The sequence below is a fragment of the Cavia porcellus genome, unplaced genomic scaffold (genome assembly GCF_034190915.1).
Source record: "Cavia porcellus strain 051 isolate PalLab524CR breed Dunkin Hartley unplaced genomic scaffold, mCavPor4.1 scaffold_10, whole genome shotgun sequence".
Taxonomy (NCBI): domain Eukaryota; kingdom Metazoa; phylum Chordata; class Mammalia; order Rodentia; family Caviidae; genus Cavia; species Cavia porcellus.
The window spans coordinates 42,651,414-42,667,052 of record NW_026947493.1 but is presented as its reverse complement, the minus strand read 5'-3'; the positions used below and the strand labels follow the sequence as shown (position 1 = coordinate 42,667,052).

Below are 15,639 nucleotides of genomic sequence, written 5' to 3'. Positions count from 1 at the left end.
TTCCAAAAACATGTTTTAAAAAAATCCTATTATACACAGTCTTACTAGATTACAAAAAGAAAACCAGGCTTCATTTGCTTGCTCATTGAAGGAAGATACAATTGTACTTTAGGCTAAGCCACAGGAACATAAAGAAGTGTGGCTTCTCTATGTACATCCTCTATTATCTACAGCAAATTCAGAGTTCTGAAGGTATAATGTTATTTTTCACAACATGTTGTTTCTCACATATCCTAGATATGTATTCACTAAGCAACACAAGCCAGATTAAATTTCTATGACAGCAGCAGCTGTCTATGAATTAATAGATCTTTGTCTGTCTCATAGACAGCTCTCTGTGCCTCTCTCTCCAGACAAAAATTGCCTATATTTTATTGGTGAGAAAGTGATATTAAGTCTTACCAACCAGTTATAACAATAATCAATCTGTTAAATCATCCAGGGGACTTTTCTCTCTGACATTCCGACTGTCCTGAAATGTCCTGTCTGTCACACACACAAATGTCTGGCATGCAGTTATTCTTTTCTTAAGGTAGAATAAATTGTTTTGGGTGTTCAGAAAGGAGGCACAGGCTGTAGAAAGGAACCTCTGAATGGTTACCTGTGTAACTGGGGCATCTGCAGCAGGTGGCAGGGTTGAAGGTGGTTCCAGAGAGGAAACTGGGGCAGCCTTGAGCTCCAAGGTCAGCTGAGAGGGCTCTGAGGTTTTTTCTGGACTTTCATCTTCTCCTGATGACTCTATTTGAACATTTTCTACCTCTTCCGCTTCTGTGGTTTCCTCTCCATCTTCTCTTTCTCCTCCTACTTCTCCTCCTTCTTCTTCATCTTCATCTTCTAGTAAGGTAAGGTGTTTTTAAACTAGTTATAACTACCATGTCAGCTGTGGGAAAAGTTAATGGCCAGTGCCTATTGCTGAGGTTAAGGTTGGGGCTGAGGAAATCTTCTCCAATAGACACTTAACAGTGGTCCCAGTGTGCCATGCTGGGGCCTTGTGTTTCTAGTGAACATGGACAGGAGAAATGTGAAGGAACCATCATCATTCTCCTTGCTCTTCTTTCCAGCCCAAAGCCCCACCCTCACTGTGCACCCTCCGGAGCTGCTTACATTTTTATCATGGGCTACCACAGGGCATTGGGATTGTCACTTACTTTTTCAGTCAAATGAAATGGAAATGCAACCTGCTTATCTCACAAAACACACACCTGTTTCAATTTCTTACTTCATTTTTTTCAGTGAATACATTAACTTTTGCCACAATTAATGGCATCACTCTCTTTCTGATCCTTGGACATTAACATTCCCTCAAGTGACATTAAGTACAGTCAATACTAAATAAATTTTTAAATAGACCCATTATGAAGATTTGCCTCTCAAATTACATATGTGGATGCTGATTCAACCTCATAGCACAGTTAGTGAGCTAGCTGAGGGGTGTTGTCATCTACATGAGCTGAGTCAAGGTGACCACAGTTATTTTCTTTTTTAATTAATTTGTCAGGATAAGTTTTCATGTGTGGGACTTCTGGGCCAAGTGTTTGGTAGATATTTCTATCTCATGGAATGTGTAGATCACACATACCTAGGCTTATTTCTGGATTTTGACTTATTCTATGATTCATTACTATTCTTGTCCTTCAATATTTCATCAAATTGATATACTACCCTCTCGGGCCCAGATGTCATCTGTGTTTTATTTTTATCTTATTCTTAACCCTGCTCCTGACAATTCACATTACAGTGGCTGACACTTTGTGTAAGGTTGAAGTCGAGTTACAGTCACTATCAATTATAATTTTTGACAATCCAGAGTCAAATTCCTGATAATGGCCTTAAAATAGGTCCTATAATGTGCAAAGCTAAATAAGCACTCTCTACAAACTAATCTTAAAATGAAACTGAGCTTCACATTGGATTATGAACTTGTAAAGTTGTCAACATTCATCCTGGAGGTGATTCTGAATCCCCACTTTGCTCCCACCCAACTGTTCTGCAGTTCTCCCGCACCTGCAGTTTTAGCCAAATAGTCAAGAGAACAACAAACCTCTGTAAAAATCAATTTCACGTATTATTTTTTCTTCTCTATTGAGGTTGACTGTGAAGTGGTTCATGTTTTCATAACCGTGTTCTATTTTCTCCATCTGAAATGCCTTCGATGCTTCCGAAATTCTGCAACAAAGAGGTTGCTGTTTGCTTCACTGTTTAAAATACGATAGGCCTTGGGTAAAAATGAAAATATGCATCTTCACATGCAATAAAAATTACTTACTTTTGTAACAGAGTTTTGGCATTCTGTGAAAGCAAACAGAAGATAGGTTTACTTAGACTCTTTTCCACAGGGAGTGATGAGATTTTATTCTTTCCTTTGCTGACCCTAAGAATCCCATAGCTTAGTGACTAAATGTCAGAAGTAACTGCTGTTTTATCAGAACATTCTTCTACTTAAGGAATGCCAAATAGAGGACGGTTTTAAATGGCAAAATGAAATGTATGTAAAATAATGAAAGTGCAATGAGAACTAATGCACAGTGCCCACCTTTTGAGTTTATTTCCTTGGTGCTGAGAACGAATCTTACCTGCAGAAACACTGCCATTTCTGGCTCATCCATGAACTGAATGCCTGACTCAACCAACTTTGATACATTCTCCAAATGATTGGAATACTTTTTGATGAGAGCACGGACATGTTCCAGTTTTTCCTCTTGTGTTCGGGTGATGGCTTGGGTCATTTCATTCTTCCTTTCCTCCAGGATGCCATATAGGTAATCAAACTTCTCACAAAGGTCCTGCTTCTGTTTTCTGCAGCATTCCTGTTAGTTGGGTTAGCTCAAATTAGAAAATGCGAGTGAGAAAGTCTATTTGGAGAAATCACTTAGATATTTTGAGAGAATATATATATATATATATATATATATATATATATATTCTTCTCCATTGAGGTGTTCCTTGGGCACAGTTACCCATTATAACCCATTGTTATATTCAGATAATTTAAAAATTGCTGGGTATGGTGGCACACAATCCCAGCATTCAAGAGGCTGAGGCAGGAGGATCACTGTGAGCTAGTCTGGGCTACATAGTGAGTGTAAGGATAGCATAAATTATATTAGTGAGACCCTGACTTAAACCAAACCAAACCCAACAAACCTACCAATCACATTTGCTGAGTAGTTCAATGATCTTTTAGTCTTCTGTTTGTTACAAATGGAGAATTTCATATAAATTCAAACAGATTTTATTTTATATTTATTTGAGATATATATAGCACACAGGTAATGTCCTTTGGAGTGGTGCGTGTGTGTGTGTGTGTGTGTGTGTGTGTGTGTGTGTGTTTGTGTGTGTGTAAGCAAAGACCTATGGTACTTCCTGGTTTGTGCCTTTCACTCTCTCTCTGCTTCATCTGTACTGAATTTTTCCAACTGTCAGTCCTCCCATATTGATTCTGTAGTTTCCCAAGGGCCTCTGTCCCTTACATTTCTTCCTTCAAGCCAACCCAGAAACTGAAGCCAAATCGATCTTCTTAGACTAGTTTTTTTCTGCTATGACTCTCCATGGTGTGAAGGGTAAGATTTAAACTTTGTAACTGACTTTTAAGACCATCCATTATCTGGCTACAGCTTTCCTTCATAATCAAACTCCTCACACAGGTCCTGCAGCATACCTATTATTTGAGTTAGCTCATATTAGAAGATGCTTGTGGGAAAGTCTATTTGGACACATCACTTGAAGATTTTGGGAGACTCTACTGTTCATTATTTATACTTTATTCCAGCAAAACTGAGCACTTGCTTTCTTAACTCTTCCTTTCTCCTCTATCTGTGATGTTCTCCAAGTCATACTCACCAACTCTAAGTGATCTTTAAGACATTGGTGGAATATAGTGGTGGATCATTTCACAAATTTAATTCATATCATGATTCTGGTCACAAAGCAATTTTAGTCATGAACAAAATAAAATTTTCCCATAAAGTTCAATTTAAATAAGGTTAATCTGTTTTGAATCATATGTATTTTTTAACCTAAAAACATGAAACAAAAATACAGTACAGTGAGAAAATACTAACCTTGCTTGGGGTGACTTCTAGCATGGAGGACAGGAAGGTGTAAGGGAAAGAGGTTACAGTTTGAAGAAAGAATTCCCATCCATAAGAACATCAGGGACATCTCCTTCAGGGATTTCCTGTCTTTTTTTTTCTTAGCTGCAGGGTTAATTTTGATGAAAAATCTGTCTAATGTCACTTGTTCTTTCCTGTGCTCTACCCTTCTGGAAATAAGAGATCATGTGACATTCATCAGATTTAACAGTCTGTTCATTACAGTTATGTTGGGGGTGGTGCTTGTCAAAGACACCTTGGAACTCATTCCATTTTTCCACAATGGATTGTATCACTTCACTGCTAACCTCTTAACTTCCTTGCTGTCTTCCTCTCCCTCAGTGGGATGTTCACTCTGGAGTTCAGCAAGTTCTTCTGTTGTTAGCTCTTTAGCAAGCTCCTCTATGTCTGCACCATAATCTTATCCGTGGTCACAATCTCCTCCACTACCTGTGTATCTGACCCTTCAGTGACACATTCTGGCCACACCTTCCTCCAGGCTGAATTGAAGGTCTTGTATGTGACATTTTCCCAGATTTTGTCAGTGAGGCTGATGCATATAGGACATGGAAATGTTTTAGTACTCTTTCAGAGTCAAGGATGCTGCTTCTGTGAAATGGAAACACCCTGTGAAGAGCACCTTTGTGTGCAGCTTCTTTTTTTTTAATTTTATTTAAAAGGAAAAAGAGAAAAACACAAAACAAAACAAAGCGGTGTAAGGGTACATGTAATACAGAACTACAAAAAAAAAAGTAAGAAATCACCTGTTAATAGATTACATATTATCATCTTAGAAATAGTTGCTCAAATCACAGTATCAAAGAATACAAAGTGGACATTCAAACAGAGAGACTGCAAACAGCTGTGTTCAATGATCCAAAAACGTTAATATAGTCAGCTATTTAACACCCCTAAACACACTTGCTGTTATATCTGTTAGAGCTCTTTTTTTTCCCCTCTCTTTTTTACAACAAAATTTACACATTTTGGATTTTATTACTCCTTAGTTCTTATTACTTTTTTTGGGGGGGGAGAGAATAAAGTCAAATATGGCAAAACAAAGCTGTCAGTCAAAACCAAGGATAGACATAGCACCCATTATGTGTGCAGCTTCTTGAAGCTGCAGGCCACTTGGCCCATGGGCTGCACAAGAGGGGTCATGCGGAGGAGGAGAGGAACTTGACCTTTATGAGGCCATACTCAGAGTCCATATCATCCACCAAGATTGTAGGGTGTGCTGGGACATGTGCATTGTCCATTAGAAAAGAATGCATCTTTCAAGAAATTGGTTGTCAGAAAGGAGTACTTAATGGTGAGTGTGAACACCACATGCACTCATTTCATGAACAATTCCCTGTTACTAAAGCTTTTCCACTGGCCCTCCACATGACAGGCATTCTGTTCCTTTATGCATAGGGGTTTGGGGGATGTACACCAACAGTGGTTTAATCTTCTTTTGTTATGTTTGAGACAAAGTCTTGCTACATAGTTCAGGCTGGCCTTGAACTTACTATGTAGCCCAGGTTGGCCTCAAACTTGTGGCAGTCTTTCTGCCTCAGCCTCCTGAATGCTGGCATTACAGGGTGTGTACCATCACACCTAGCATAGTGACTTAATCATCAGATGAGCACTTGCATTTTCATCATCAAGAGAGTCAGTCTGTCCAGGGACTTGTGCCCCACAGTGCCTTTTCCTCCTGTGTGATTTTGGTTCTGTTTGGTGTCTTTCAGAAAAGCCCTGTTTTATCATGGTTGAACACTTGTTGAGTGAGGTACTCTGCCTTTGTGAATTTCCTGAATTTTTCTTGTAGGCTTCTGCAGCAGCCTTGAGCCCTGTTTTATCATGGTTGAACACTTGTCGAGTGAGGTACCCTGCCTTTGTGAATTTCCTGAATTTTTCTTGTAAGCTTGTGCAGCAGCTTTGTAGAAGTGGAAGCCTCACCATATCTCATCACACTGTGGACACCACTTCTCTTGAGGAATTTATCAAACCATCCTCTACTGGATTTAAACTTGTCACTTGTATTTGTACAGGGGTTTTCTTGTGATAAATTACTATGCAGTTTCCTGCCTTTTTCACCTCTTTTAGCACTTGTGTCTTCTGCTTGGTTAACATCATTACTGCTTTTGCCACATCAGCTCTTTTGATGGCATCTTTATTCTTCAAAATACTGAAGACTGTCAACATCACCATCTTGTACTCTGAAGCCAGACCAGACATATGAATACAATGCTCATGCTCTCCTACAATTTCCTTCTTCAATTCATTGCTTATTTTCTTCAAAAGTTTTCTTTCCATTCTTGTTCACAGTTTTTTACCTTCATTACTCTCTGCACATTCTTGTCACCTTCATTACTGCTCTGCACTTTCTTTGGAGTCACGTTGGCTTGAGTAATACTGTACAATACTGTATGTGCTAAAAAGTACACAAAAGAGCTTCATAGAAAGTGTGCACAGGTCTGTCTGCAACTATTATCTTGACCAGGAAGCCATGATCACATGTCAGAATGAGGAGTAGGAGTAGCCATGTTTGTATAGGGAAGACGGTTGTTTGGAGTTTGTGAACAGAAATAAAATTTTACTGAGAGCTTCTATTTGCAAATTGAACAGTTCAAGAGCAGCAGCATTCATCAGCCACAGCATTATGGTACCACTCTTCCATAAAGCTTATCTTGATTTCAATGGCTGAATGCCATTTTTGTTTTTTGGTACCAAACTCATGACCTCATGCTTGCCAGGTAAGCACTTATGCTGTATCTCTGGCCCCTAAATGCCATTTTTAACTAAAAACTCATAATAGGTTACCATTATGGCACATACCTATATCCATCAACTCCTCTATTTATCTAGTACTGCCTAAGACAAGGTAATGTTGGAGAAAAAAAGCTATATTGGAAGTTTGATTTGCATATTTACATTGTATGGGTAAAATATACCCAGTGTCACTCAGTTTCTATTACTCTGAGTTCATACTTAAATCATGATTAATCAATTTTCAAGTTGGTCTAGTCATTGAGTTTTGGGTTTTCAAGCTCCCGTGAACTTGGGATGTGTACCAATCTCCTTAGAATGACCATCTATGGGTACCGAACTTTTATAGCTGAGAGCAAGTTATGAGTCATAATGATCTGATCTAGCTCTTCTGCCTTGAGAATCCAGCTAATTTGTTATCTTAACATCTCTGACCTCTGTGTGACCTTTGTCACATATTCTTTCGTTTTAGTAAATACTTGTCTTCTCTGTCTCTCTTTCTTTCCTTTTTTTTTTTTTTTTTTTTGATCTTTGTGAGACATGTCTTGTTATGTAGTTCAGGCTGGCCACGTGCTCACTTTGTAGCCCAGACTGGTCTCAAACTTACAACAATCCTTCAGCCTCAGCCTTGGGAGTGCTGGGATTACAGGCATGCACCACCATGCCTGGAAACACTTTAACTCTTTAATGTCATGTATTGTCTTCTTTCTTTACATGAGTTTCTTAAATATATAACTATAACTTTTCTTGATTATAGAATCCAGGCCTGCTTAGGATACATTTATTGATTATAAAGATACTCTATAATATAGAAGAAACACATCCATCCTTCCAACTGCCTTCCTTGGAACAGTCAATACACATCAGAGCTTCTAATGAAACTATAATGCATAGGGGCTGGGGATTTACTCAGCAGTATAAGCACCTGCCTTGCAAGCAGGCAGTCGTGAGTTTGATCCCTGGTACCCATAAAAAAACGAAACTATAATGCATAAAGGAGATCAGTGGTCCAAATCACACTAAAATAGTAGTACTGTCAACAATTCATTTACTTATTAATTCTACAAACAATTCTTAAGCATGTAATTTGTGTCATGTGTTATGCAAGGCTATAGATCCAAAATTGAATCTGGAGAACCAAAAATGAATTAAATATAGTTCCTATCTTCAAGGAACTCATAGAGCTGCACTGAAAAAGACTATGGGCCAATAATGTAACACAATATAGGAGGCTAAAAAAATGGAAATGTTAGATTTAGATAGGACTTTATAAAAGCATAGTGATGGAACCCTAACTCAACCCTTTGTGTACGTGGGGGATACTCAAGGGGATCCAGGAGTGTTGACTCAGGAGTTGGCTTTGAAGGATGAGTAGAAGGAAAAGAGGTGATAGGAGGGGACACAAATTTATGAGTCTTGGAAGTTGTCAAACTGGACAAAGACCTATACAAGACATAGACATTCCTGGGCTTACAAATTTCCAACCATTTGCAGCCCTTTAGCTGCAAATGAGATTTTGACTGCTACAAACAGGCCTAGGAACTTAAGAGGTTAGTAGCTTTCCCATCAAAATTTTTACTGTATTATCTTTTGTGTTAGGCTTACAAGCAGCCATGTACTCACTGCATACCTGACATATGCCTTGCTGATACTTGAAAGCTCTACTGCTTACTGAAAACATGCTAGTTGTTCTTCCAATATCATTTGTGTACTTGAAACATTCATACATAATATATTAGGATGCTTTCATTATGAAAGATTTCTTCTATGGAAGTTAGAACGCTCAAGTTTATGAATGACAAATAATTTTCCATGAGACTGATGTGAAATTATTTGTGTTCAGGTATATCCTCTCAAGTCAAAAATTACTTATATTGGCTATATAAATCTTTCATAGTAGTTTAAATAGGAGAACTGTACTTATGTTCCTACATTATTTTTGTGTTATTTTACCTCTAGGGGCCTAATTAATTATTTTTTAAATTAAAAAAAAGTTTTTTTTTGAGATAGGGTCTTCGTATGTTGTCTAGGCTGGCCTTGAACCCACTATACAGCCCTGGCTGGCCTTGAACTTGCAGCAATCCTCCAGCCTCAGCAATGAAGTGCTGGAATTAAAGGTTTGTGCCACTATGCCTGGCTATCATTTTTGAAAACGACTTTTATTTACTTATACTTTACAGTGATGAAAGTGCTACTGTATGAGTGGGCTATGTTTTAGTTACAGTTATATCACCACATATTTTGTAAGGCACATTTTATTTTATTTTATATTTTAAAAGTTATATTTCCTGACACATAGTAGACACTATATTAGTGTTTATTAAATTTAGATTTAAATTTCTTAACTTGAATTATTCAAGTGTATGAACTTGAAAGTGAATGTTAGAAATAACCTGTTCCAAATCAATCAGTTCACTCATGTGGAAAGTGAAACTCAACAGAGCTGTCACTTCCTCGAGATCTTTCTACCGTTCACTGTTGGTACCTGGCCTGGGGTCCAGGGCTCTGAACTCTTGGGTCTTTGAAACTTCCATTACACCTAGATGTACACGTGCTTTTCATTTGAAAACATTGTACATAAAGTACTTTTAAACAGAACCAAATCTGTTTTTTACCAAATCTACTCTGCTGAAATTAAGAATTTTAAAGACAAGAAATCTCAAATTGCTTCAGAATTATATTCATTAATTCATTCTTTCATAAAATTCATTAACTGCATGTTAGGTACCAGGGTTTGTATGATCCAAAACATGCCATAATTTGCCAGCATTCAACATCAAAATATCTACTTTTTTCTGTTGCTTACTTTGCCTTTAATATAACTTTAAGCAAAATGTGATAAGAGTTCAACAAGTATGTTTTTCAACTGTGAAAAAAATGTATCCTTTGTCCTTGGAATTATATAATTGGGACTTACAAACATTTAAAAGTTAATTTAAGATGTTCATACTAACTTAATGTCAGGTTCAAATGTAATACTATTCTGTGTAGAAGTCTCCTATGTATATGTAACCTCATAAAGAACCAACACGTGAGACTAACTAGGATCCCTTCAGACTTTCTTGGTTACACCCATCACAACACCATGGAAGTCAACAAACAATGAAGGTTTCTGGTTATCAAGCCACCATGAAAGCTAATTAGGGAATAAGTGTGTGCTAAGATACACAAAAAATTCTGAGATCACCTGATTGCTGATGGTGATTATTCTGAATTTAGGACTTTTTGGGCTTTTGTAAATGTGAATCTACAACACTGTCAACCGTAACTTTCTAATAACCTGAAAAATGGAATGGGAAAAATGCTGACTTCTGTATTTCCCCAGTGTATTTCCTATGATCTGTATATAAGAGGGTGTGTACTTGCATGAGTGTTCTTAGCAAATGGAGTAACTCCATCATAAGTTCATTTGCTGTTGATTTCCTGTTATCTTGTTTTGAAGTCCTGTCTCACTTTCATTGTTTTATTTTGATTGGCTTTATTCTGTTTCATTTTGTTTGGCTTCATTCTCTTTAAAATATATAAATAAATAAATGCATGCACTTTGTATTGGATTCCAGATGTGTTCTCATAAAAGATTCCAGGTACAACACAGCCTTTTTCCTGGTGTAAAATTCATCCTATTTCTATGGAAAATTCAATGGGCCATTATACTAAAAAGGGATACTTTTATAAAAGGAAATTGTCCTGCCCATATTTAAATGGTAAGCTGAAGACAAGTAGAATATTTGTTTCTAACCAATATCAAAACTTCTGAATGAAAAGAAAAAAACCAAAGTCATTTACTTGATTACTTAGAAGTGAATAGCTAATCTTTAATAATGATCTAAAGTCAGTGATTAATTGTAGCTTTCATAGAATTGTAAAAATTCATATAAGCCAATTTTTAGCTACCTTTGATTTTAGTAGCAATAAGATAAAGCATGCAATTGTAAAAAAAATTTTTGGTACCAGGAATTGAGCTCAGGATCTCACACTTGTCAGGCAGGTGCTGTGCCACTGAGCTATATCCCTGGCCCTCCAATTTCTGTATTTGGTATTGAGGATCAAGCTCATGACCTCACACTTGCCAAGCAGGTGCTTATTCCCTACCCCAAAAATTTTTATAGGAAGAATATAAATGATCTTACACTAAAGGATTAGGTAGTCTACAGTCAGGTGTGTAGGTACATGTATAATCTCTGCACCTTGGGAGGAAGAGGCAGGAGGATTGTGAGTTTGACCTTAGCCTGGACAACTTAGTGACTTCGTGAGACTCAGCCTCAAAATAAAAATGGGCTGGCCATTTAGGTAAGTGTAAATGTTCTAGATTCAATTCTTAGCATCAGAATAAATAGAGAGAGAAAAGAAGAGAGCAGAAGGGGGGAGGGAAGAGAGAGGTAGAGGGAGGGGAGAGAGAGAAGGAGAGAGAGAGAATAATGTCAATATTTTTAATGGCTAAATTTTTATTGGTTCAGCTTTTTGCTAGACACTTTTTCCCTGAAATTGTCTTGTTTTATTCTCTAATTTTTCTGATAAACTAAGAAACTGCCTGTGAGGAATACTTTTTGTATTTAGTTTACCAGTATTTCCCAGCATTATTAATAGCGAATATAGCACAGAAAGTGCACCTGAGAAATATAGGTTTGAATGATTGATTGAATAGGTGAATAAAGTATAACTTGCATCTAGAAACATTCCTTACTTAAAAGTTTCTATACTCCAAGCCTTTGCTTCATTCAATGCTCAAAAGATAAAAAACAAAACAAACTAACCAAACAAAATAACTTCTGCAACATATAGCCGTGCAACCTTAGGGATGCCATGTAGTGTGAGGATAGTTTTAGGGATTTTAAGAATCTGTACAATGAGAGATTAGACTGGATAATTGATAAAGTCACTTCCAACTCTATAGTTCCAGGATCACCTGACTTTGGGTAAATGAGATATTCACAAGGATCTTGACACCAGAAAATGCTTCTCTCAATTCACATAGACTTCAGAATGTCATCTATAGCACTGAGACATTAATGTCAGTCCCAGCCTGGGCAGACTAAAGCAATTATGACTACTGCTCTTACCATGTAAGGAGCACAGCTCTGTGACCAAAATAGGACTAAAGATAAACTCTAAGCCCCACCACTTGTCACTGAGCAACTGTGGCTTCGGCAGCCCATTCATATCTCACCACATTCCTCTAGCATTCATTGAGGCACACTTGTTCAGATATGCAGCTTTGTGTAAAATACGGTGCTTCAAAAGCCCCTCAGTTAAGGGAATTAACATGGTTTCTTCCAGAGAGAGAGAGAGAGAGAGAGAGAGAGAGAGAGAGAGAGAGAACCAGACAGTGAATTACAAGCACTGAAGAAAGAATTATAAAGTGGGAATTTCCTCTCAAGGAAATTAAATTAAATTTTGCTCTTCTTGCATAAAGCTCCAGTTGCAATCATTTAGAGAAGTCCCATGAGCACAAACTACAATGGGCCTAGAAAAGCGACAGAACATTAGATCTCTAGGCACAGGCTGGGCTTAGTCCCTTCCCTGTTAGCTATGCCTTTGTATAGTTCTCAGAAGAACAACTCCATTCAGGGATGTGGGGCTTGGGTTTTCCAAACTCATGCTCTTTACTACTATGTCATGTTGTCCTTCATGTTAGGAAGATGATTTTGCAATAATGTGTGGCATTTCTGACCTTTATTCTTGAGGTTCATGGCCTCAGGGATTTTGGGAGCTAGTCCAGACCATTTGGAATCTCCCTGAGTAAGCCAGATGAAGGCTGACGGTGAGGTGATAGGTGAGTGAAAGCCACAGGATGCGCTGAGCAATGCTTCCTCACTGTGCCCTTCAGAGGAGCCAGCACACTTCCCAGGAGACGTTCAGTCTCTGTGGTTGTCAGTACATAGTTCAGGTTGCCACAAAGTCTCTTTGACACAGAATAGAGCTAATTACAAGTTCTATTCATTGTGATTTTAATCTCTTACAGAATTGGCTCAGCCCTGCCATTTAAATTAATCAGGACTTGATAGTCTTACTCTGACACCACTTAAAACGTGCTCCAATAGTTCAAACAATAATCTGTTGGCATTATCAGCATAAGCAAACACTTCTTCCTGACTCTGAGGATGATGTGAGGTGATACCTACAAGCCCCTGGCATGTGCTTCTTACACCATCTTAATATCACAACAGCACTGTGAAGAAGGTATTGTCATATCCAATGCAAAACTTAGGAAGCTGAGGGACAAGAAGCTTAACCCCACCTCTCCTAATTCAGTGACAGCCAACAAGAAAACTCTGAAATCTGCTCTTTAAGAAAGCATGCCTTACCAACATGGCTTTAAAAATGTTGGCATGCATATTAAAATTATCCTTATACTTTGCTAAATTATTCTTATACATTCTTACTTCATATTTGCAATTGTATAGATAATGTCTCAGAGATGAAAAATAGTTTGGGTAAAATAACTAGTTTGGAAAGATAATGATTTGTTCTTGTAAACTATAAAGGCATTCTCAGCTATTGGACACAGTATTAAATATTATTACTCAATTCATGGCAGTTTTTTCTAAACAAGCATTCATATAAAACAGGGATCACTGTTAGGGCTGCCTGTCTGCAGTTGGGAAGGCTCTGAGGTATCCAGTAATACAGGGTAAGGGCTATGGTTGAAGATGACAAGAGATGACATTCTAGGGATGCAGGACGAAAGTCAAGCTTGGTTTTTCAGAAGCAGAGAGCTGCTCAGGAGAATTTCAGTCCTCCGAGTGGTCTTTTTCACAATTTCAGTCCATCCCCCAACTATAGGCCCAGAAAGGCAAGGGATGCCCCAGACCGTGCTGGGTTTGCTCAATCTATAATCCAGAGAACCCAAAGATGCCTTAGGCTGGGCCACTTTCAGCCTAAATGGCTAAAAAGACTCAGCTTCTTTACCTAGAATTAACCTATAGCACAGAGGGAAAATGCCTTTAAGACGGCTCAGACTGCCCTTTTGTGATTATAGCTCATTTTCACTGTACATATGTGTCAACTTCATACATTATTTTAAAAAGATAACAAAGAATCCGTGGTGAGATTTACCCTAAGCTCAGCAATGCTCCAAAGGCTGATGTCTGGATAGGTGCGTCCCCAGGCCAGCTCGGCAAGGCCTTACGTGATTAGAGACAAAATTAGACACCGGCAAGGAATGAATACTAGTAACACAGGGCACACGTCAGCGTCCTGAGAGGAAAGGCAAGGCAATTATAGAAGGACAATTGGCCACAAATACCTGGTTTGCTCCACGTCCTCCTGCCCAGCAGGCTGGTAAAAAGCTGAGTTTTGCTCACAGTTTTGTCCACAGTTGTTGGCTTGGCTCTATGGAAGATCACCTCAGGGATTATAGACTCACAGTGCAGCTATTTGTAACAGTGTCCCTATCCTTGGGGTTTTTGTGAGCAAAGCACACAGGAATCATAAAGTCAGAGACCTCCAGAGGGCTCGGAGACCATCCTTTCATCTTTAGATGAACCACCTAAACCGATCGGAAAGAACAAGACTTATCCACACCCTATTCTAGTCTAGTCCTTCTTTACGTGCTACGTAAAATGTCAGATCCACTGTATAAAAATGTAAAATACAGGAATATTTGAAGAAGGAATTGAAAGATCACTAGTCTCACTATTTGAAGTTCTTAACTTTCTGGTTTTTTTTTTTTTTTCTTGATTTTATCCTCCCAAAAAATGTATAGAGGTTAGATATGAATACAGACATCCTATACTGTTGTCTATGGCTGCCTACATCCTATACAGTATATATAAATATATACTTGCTATTCTTTTTTAAAAATCTTTTTTCCTTAAAATTTCAGAAGTAAAATAAGTGAGACGGAAGCAACACTTTTAAAGACTCTTGTCATTTAAAGATTTGTAAGGAGTGACTGCTTACTCACTTTCCACTGGTCATCTGTGAAAACCCTTGCAAAAGTGTGTCAGATTCAAAAGAGGACATGACCAGGGAAGCATGGGGCACTGATCTTGACCTTGGCTGCCAGAAAGATCTCCTTGACATCTGCCCTAAATCCCTTCTGCTGAATTAATTTCAAATGCGCTCCTCCTTGTCTCATTCTCAGTATAATTAGAAACAGCTGCTTCCTACTGTACCTCTGCCTGGCTTCTGAAGGAAGACTGTTGCCACATCTCTTCCCGCCCTTCTGGTGTCCTTTGATCCTGGCTAAAATGAGACCCAGCCGAGTTGTCCTTGCTCAAAACTCCAACATGACTCATGGGAGTTTCGCCCTGTATGTGTTCTCCAGTCTCCATTCCAGACAGAAAGCCAGATTCTCCCCAACAGAGATCTCTGATAAAGAACTCACCAGACCAGTAATGTGTACAGAGTTGACCTCCCTCACTCACAAGCAATGGGCTCCTATTTATAAACTGCAGACTCCAAGAGGCCCCACACTGGGGTGCTGATTCATGTCTAATTATTAAACTGTATTCAACCTTTACTGTAAATAAGGACAAGGAAAAAATTATATTGTCCAATTGTGAATCTCTTTGGGCTCATCACTAAGAGAAAACGTTCTTTCTATAAATGAATTTCAGATTTATCTTAGATCTTTTCAGGCATATGGAAAAAAAAGGAGAGGAGATTGATTTTAATGATATGTAAATCTAAAATGAGATAATTATAGTGAATGCCTTGAAGATATTATATAGGAACTTGCCTTTGAGTTTTAATAGGATCTGCTTTTCTAACAATAAGATAATAAGAATAGTGAGTATTTATCAGACACTTACTACATGCCAGGCATTATGCTCAGTATTTTCCTTCTGCTTAT

The 15,639-nt window shown here is 38.1% G+C and overlaps 1 protein-coding gene across 4 annotated transcripts in view; it reads right to left on the bottom strand.

Moving 5' to 3' along the window:
- The window catches only part of Trim55 (tripartite motif containing 55), a 46,834-nt gene that overhangs the window by 20,073 nt on the left and 11,122 nt on the right, over nucleotides 1-15,639 (bottom strand). For all 4 annotated transcript variants that reach the window (XM_013144119.3, XM_003480072.3, XM_013144120.2 and 1 more), the window contains exons 5-8: nucleotides 2,574-2,807; nucleotides 2,267-2,289; nucleotides 2,042-2,166; nucleotides 602-834 (exon numbers count right to left, since the gene is read on the bottom strand). In XM_013144119.3, coding sequence (XP_012999573.1) covers nucleotides 602-834; nucleotides 2,042-2,166; nucleotides 2,267-2,289; nucleotides 2,574-2,807 — 615 coding nt within the window. The remainder of the gene's footprint in view (nucleotides 1-601; nucleotides 835-2,041; nucleotides 2,167-2,266; nucleotides 2,290-2,573; nucleotides 2,808-15,639) is intronic.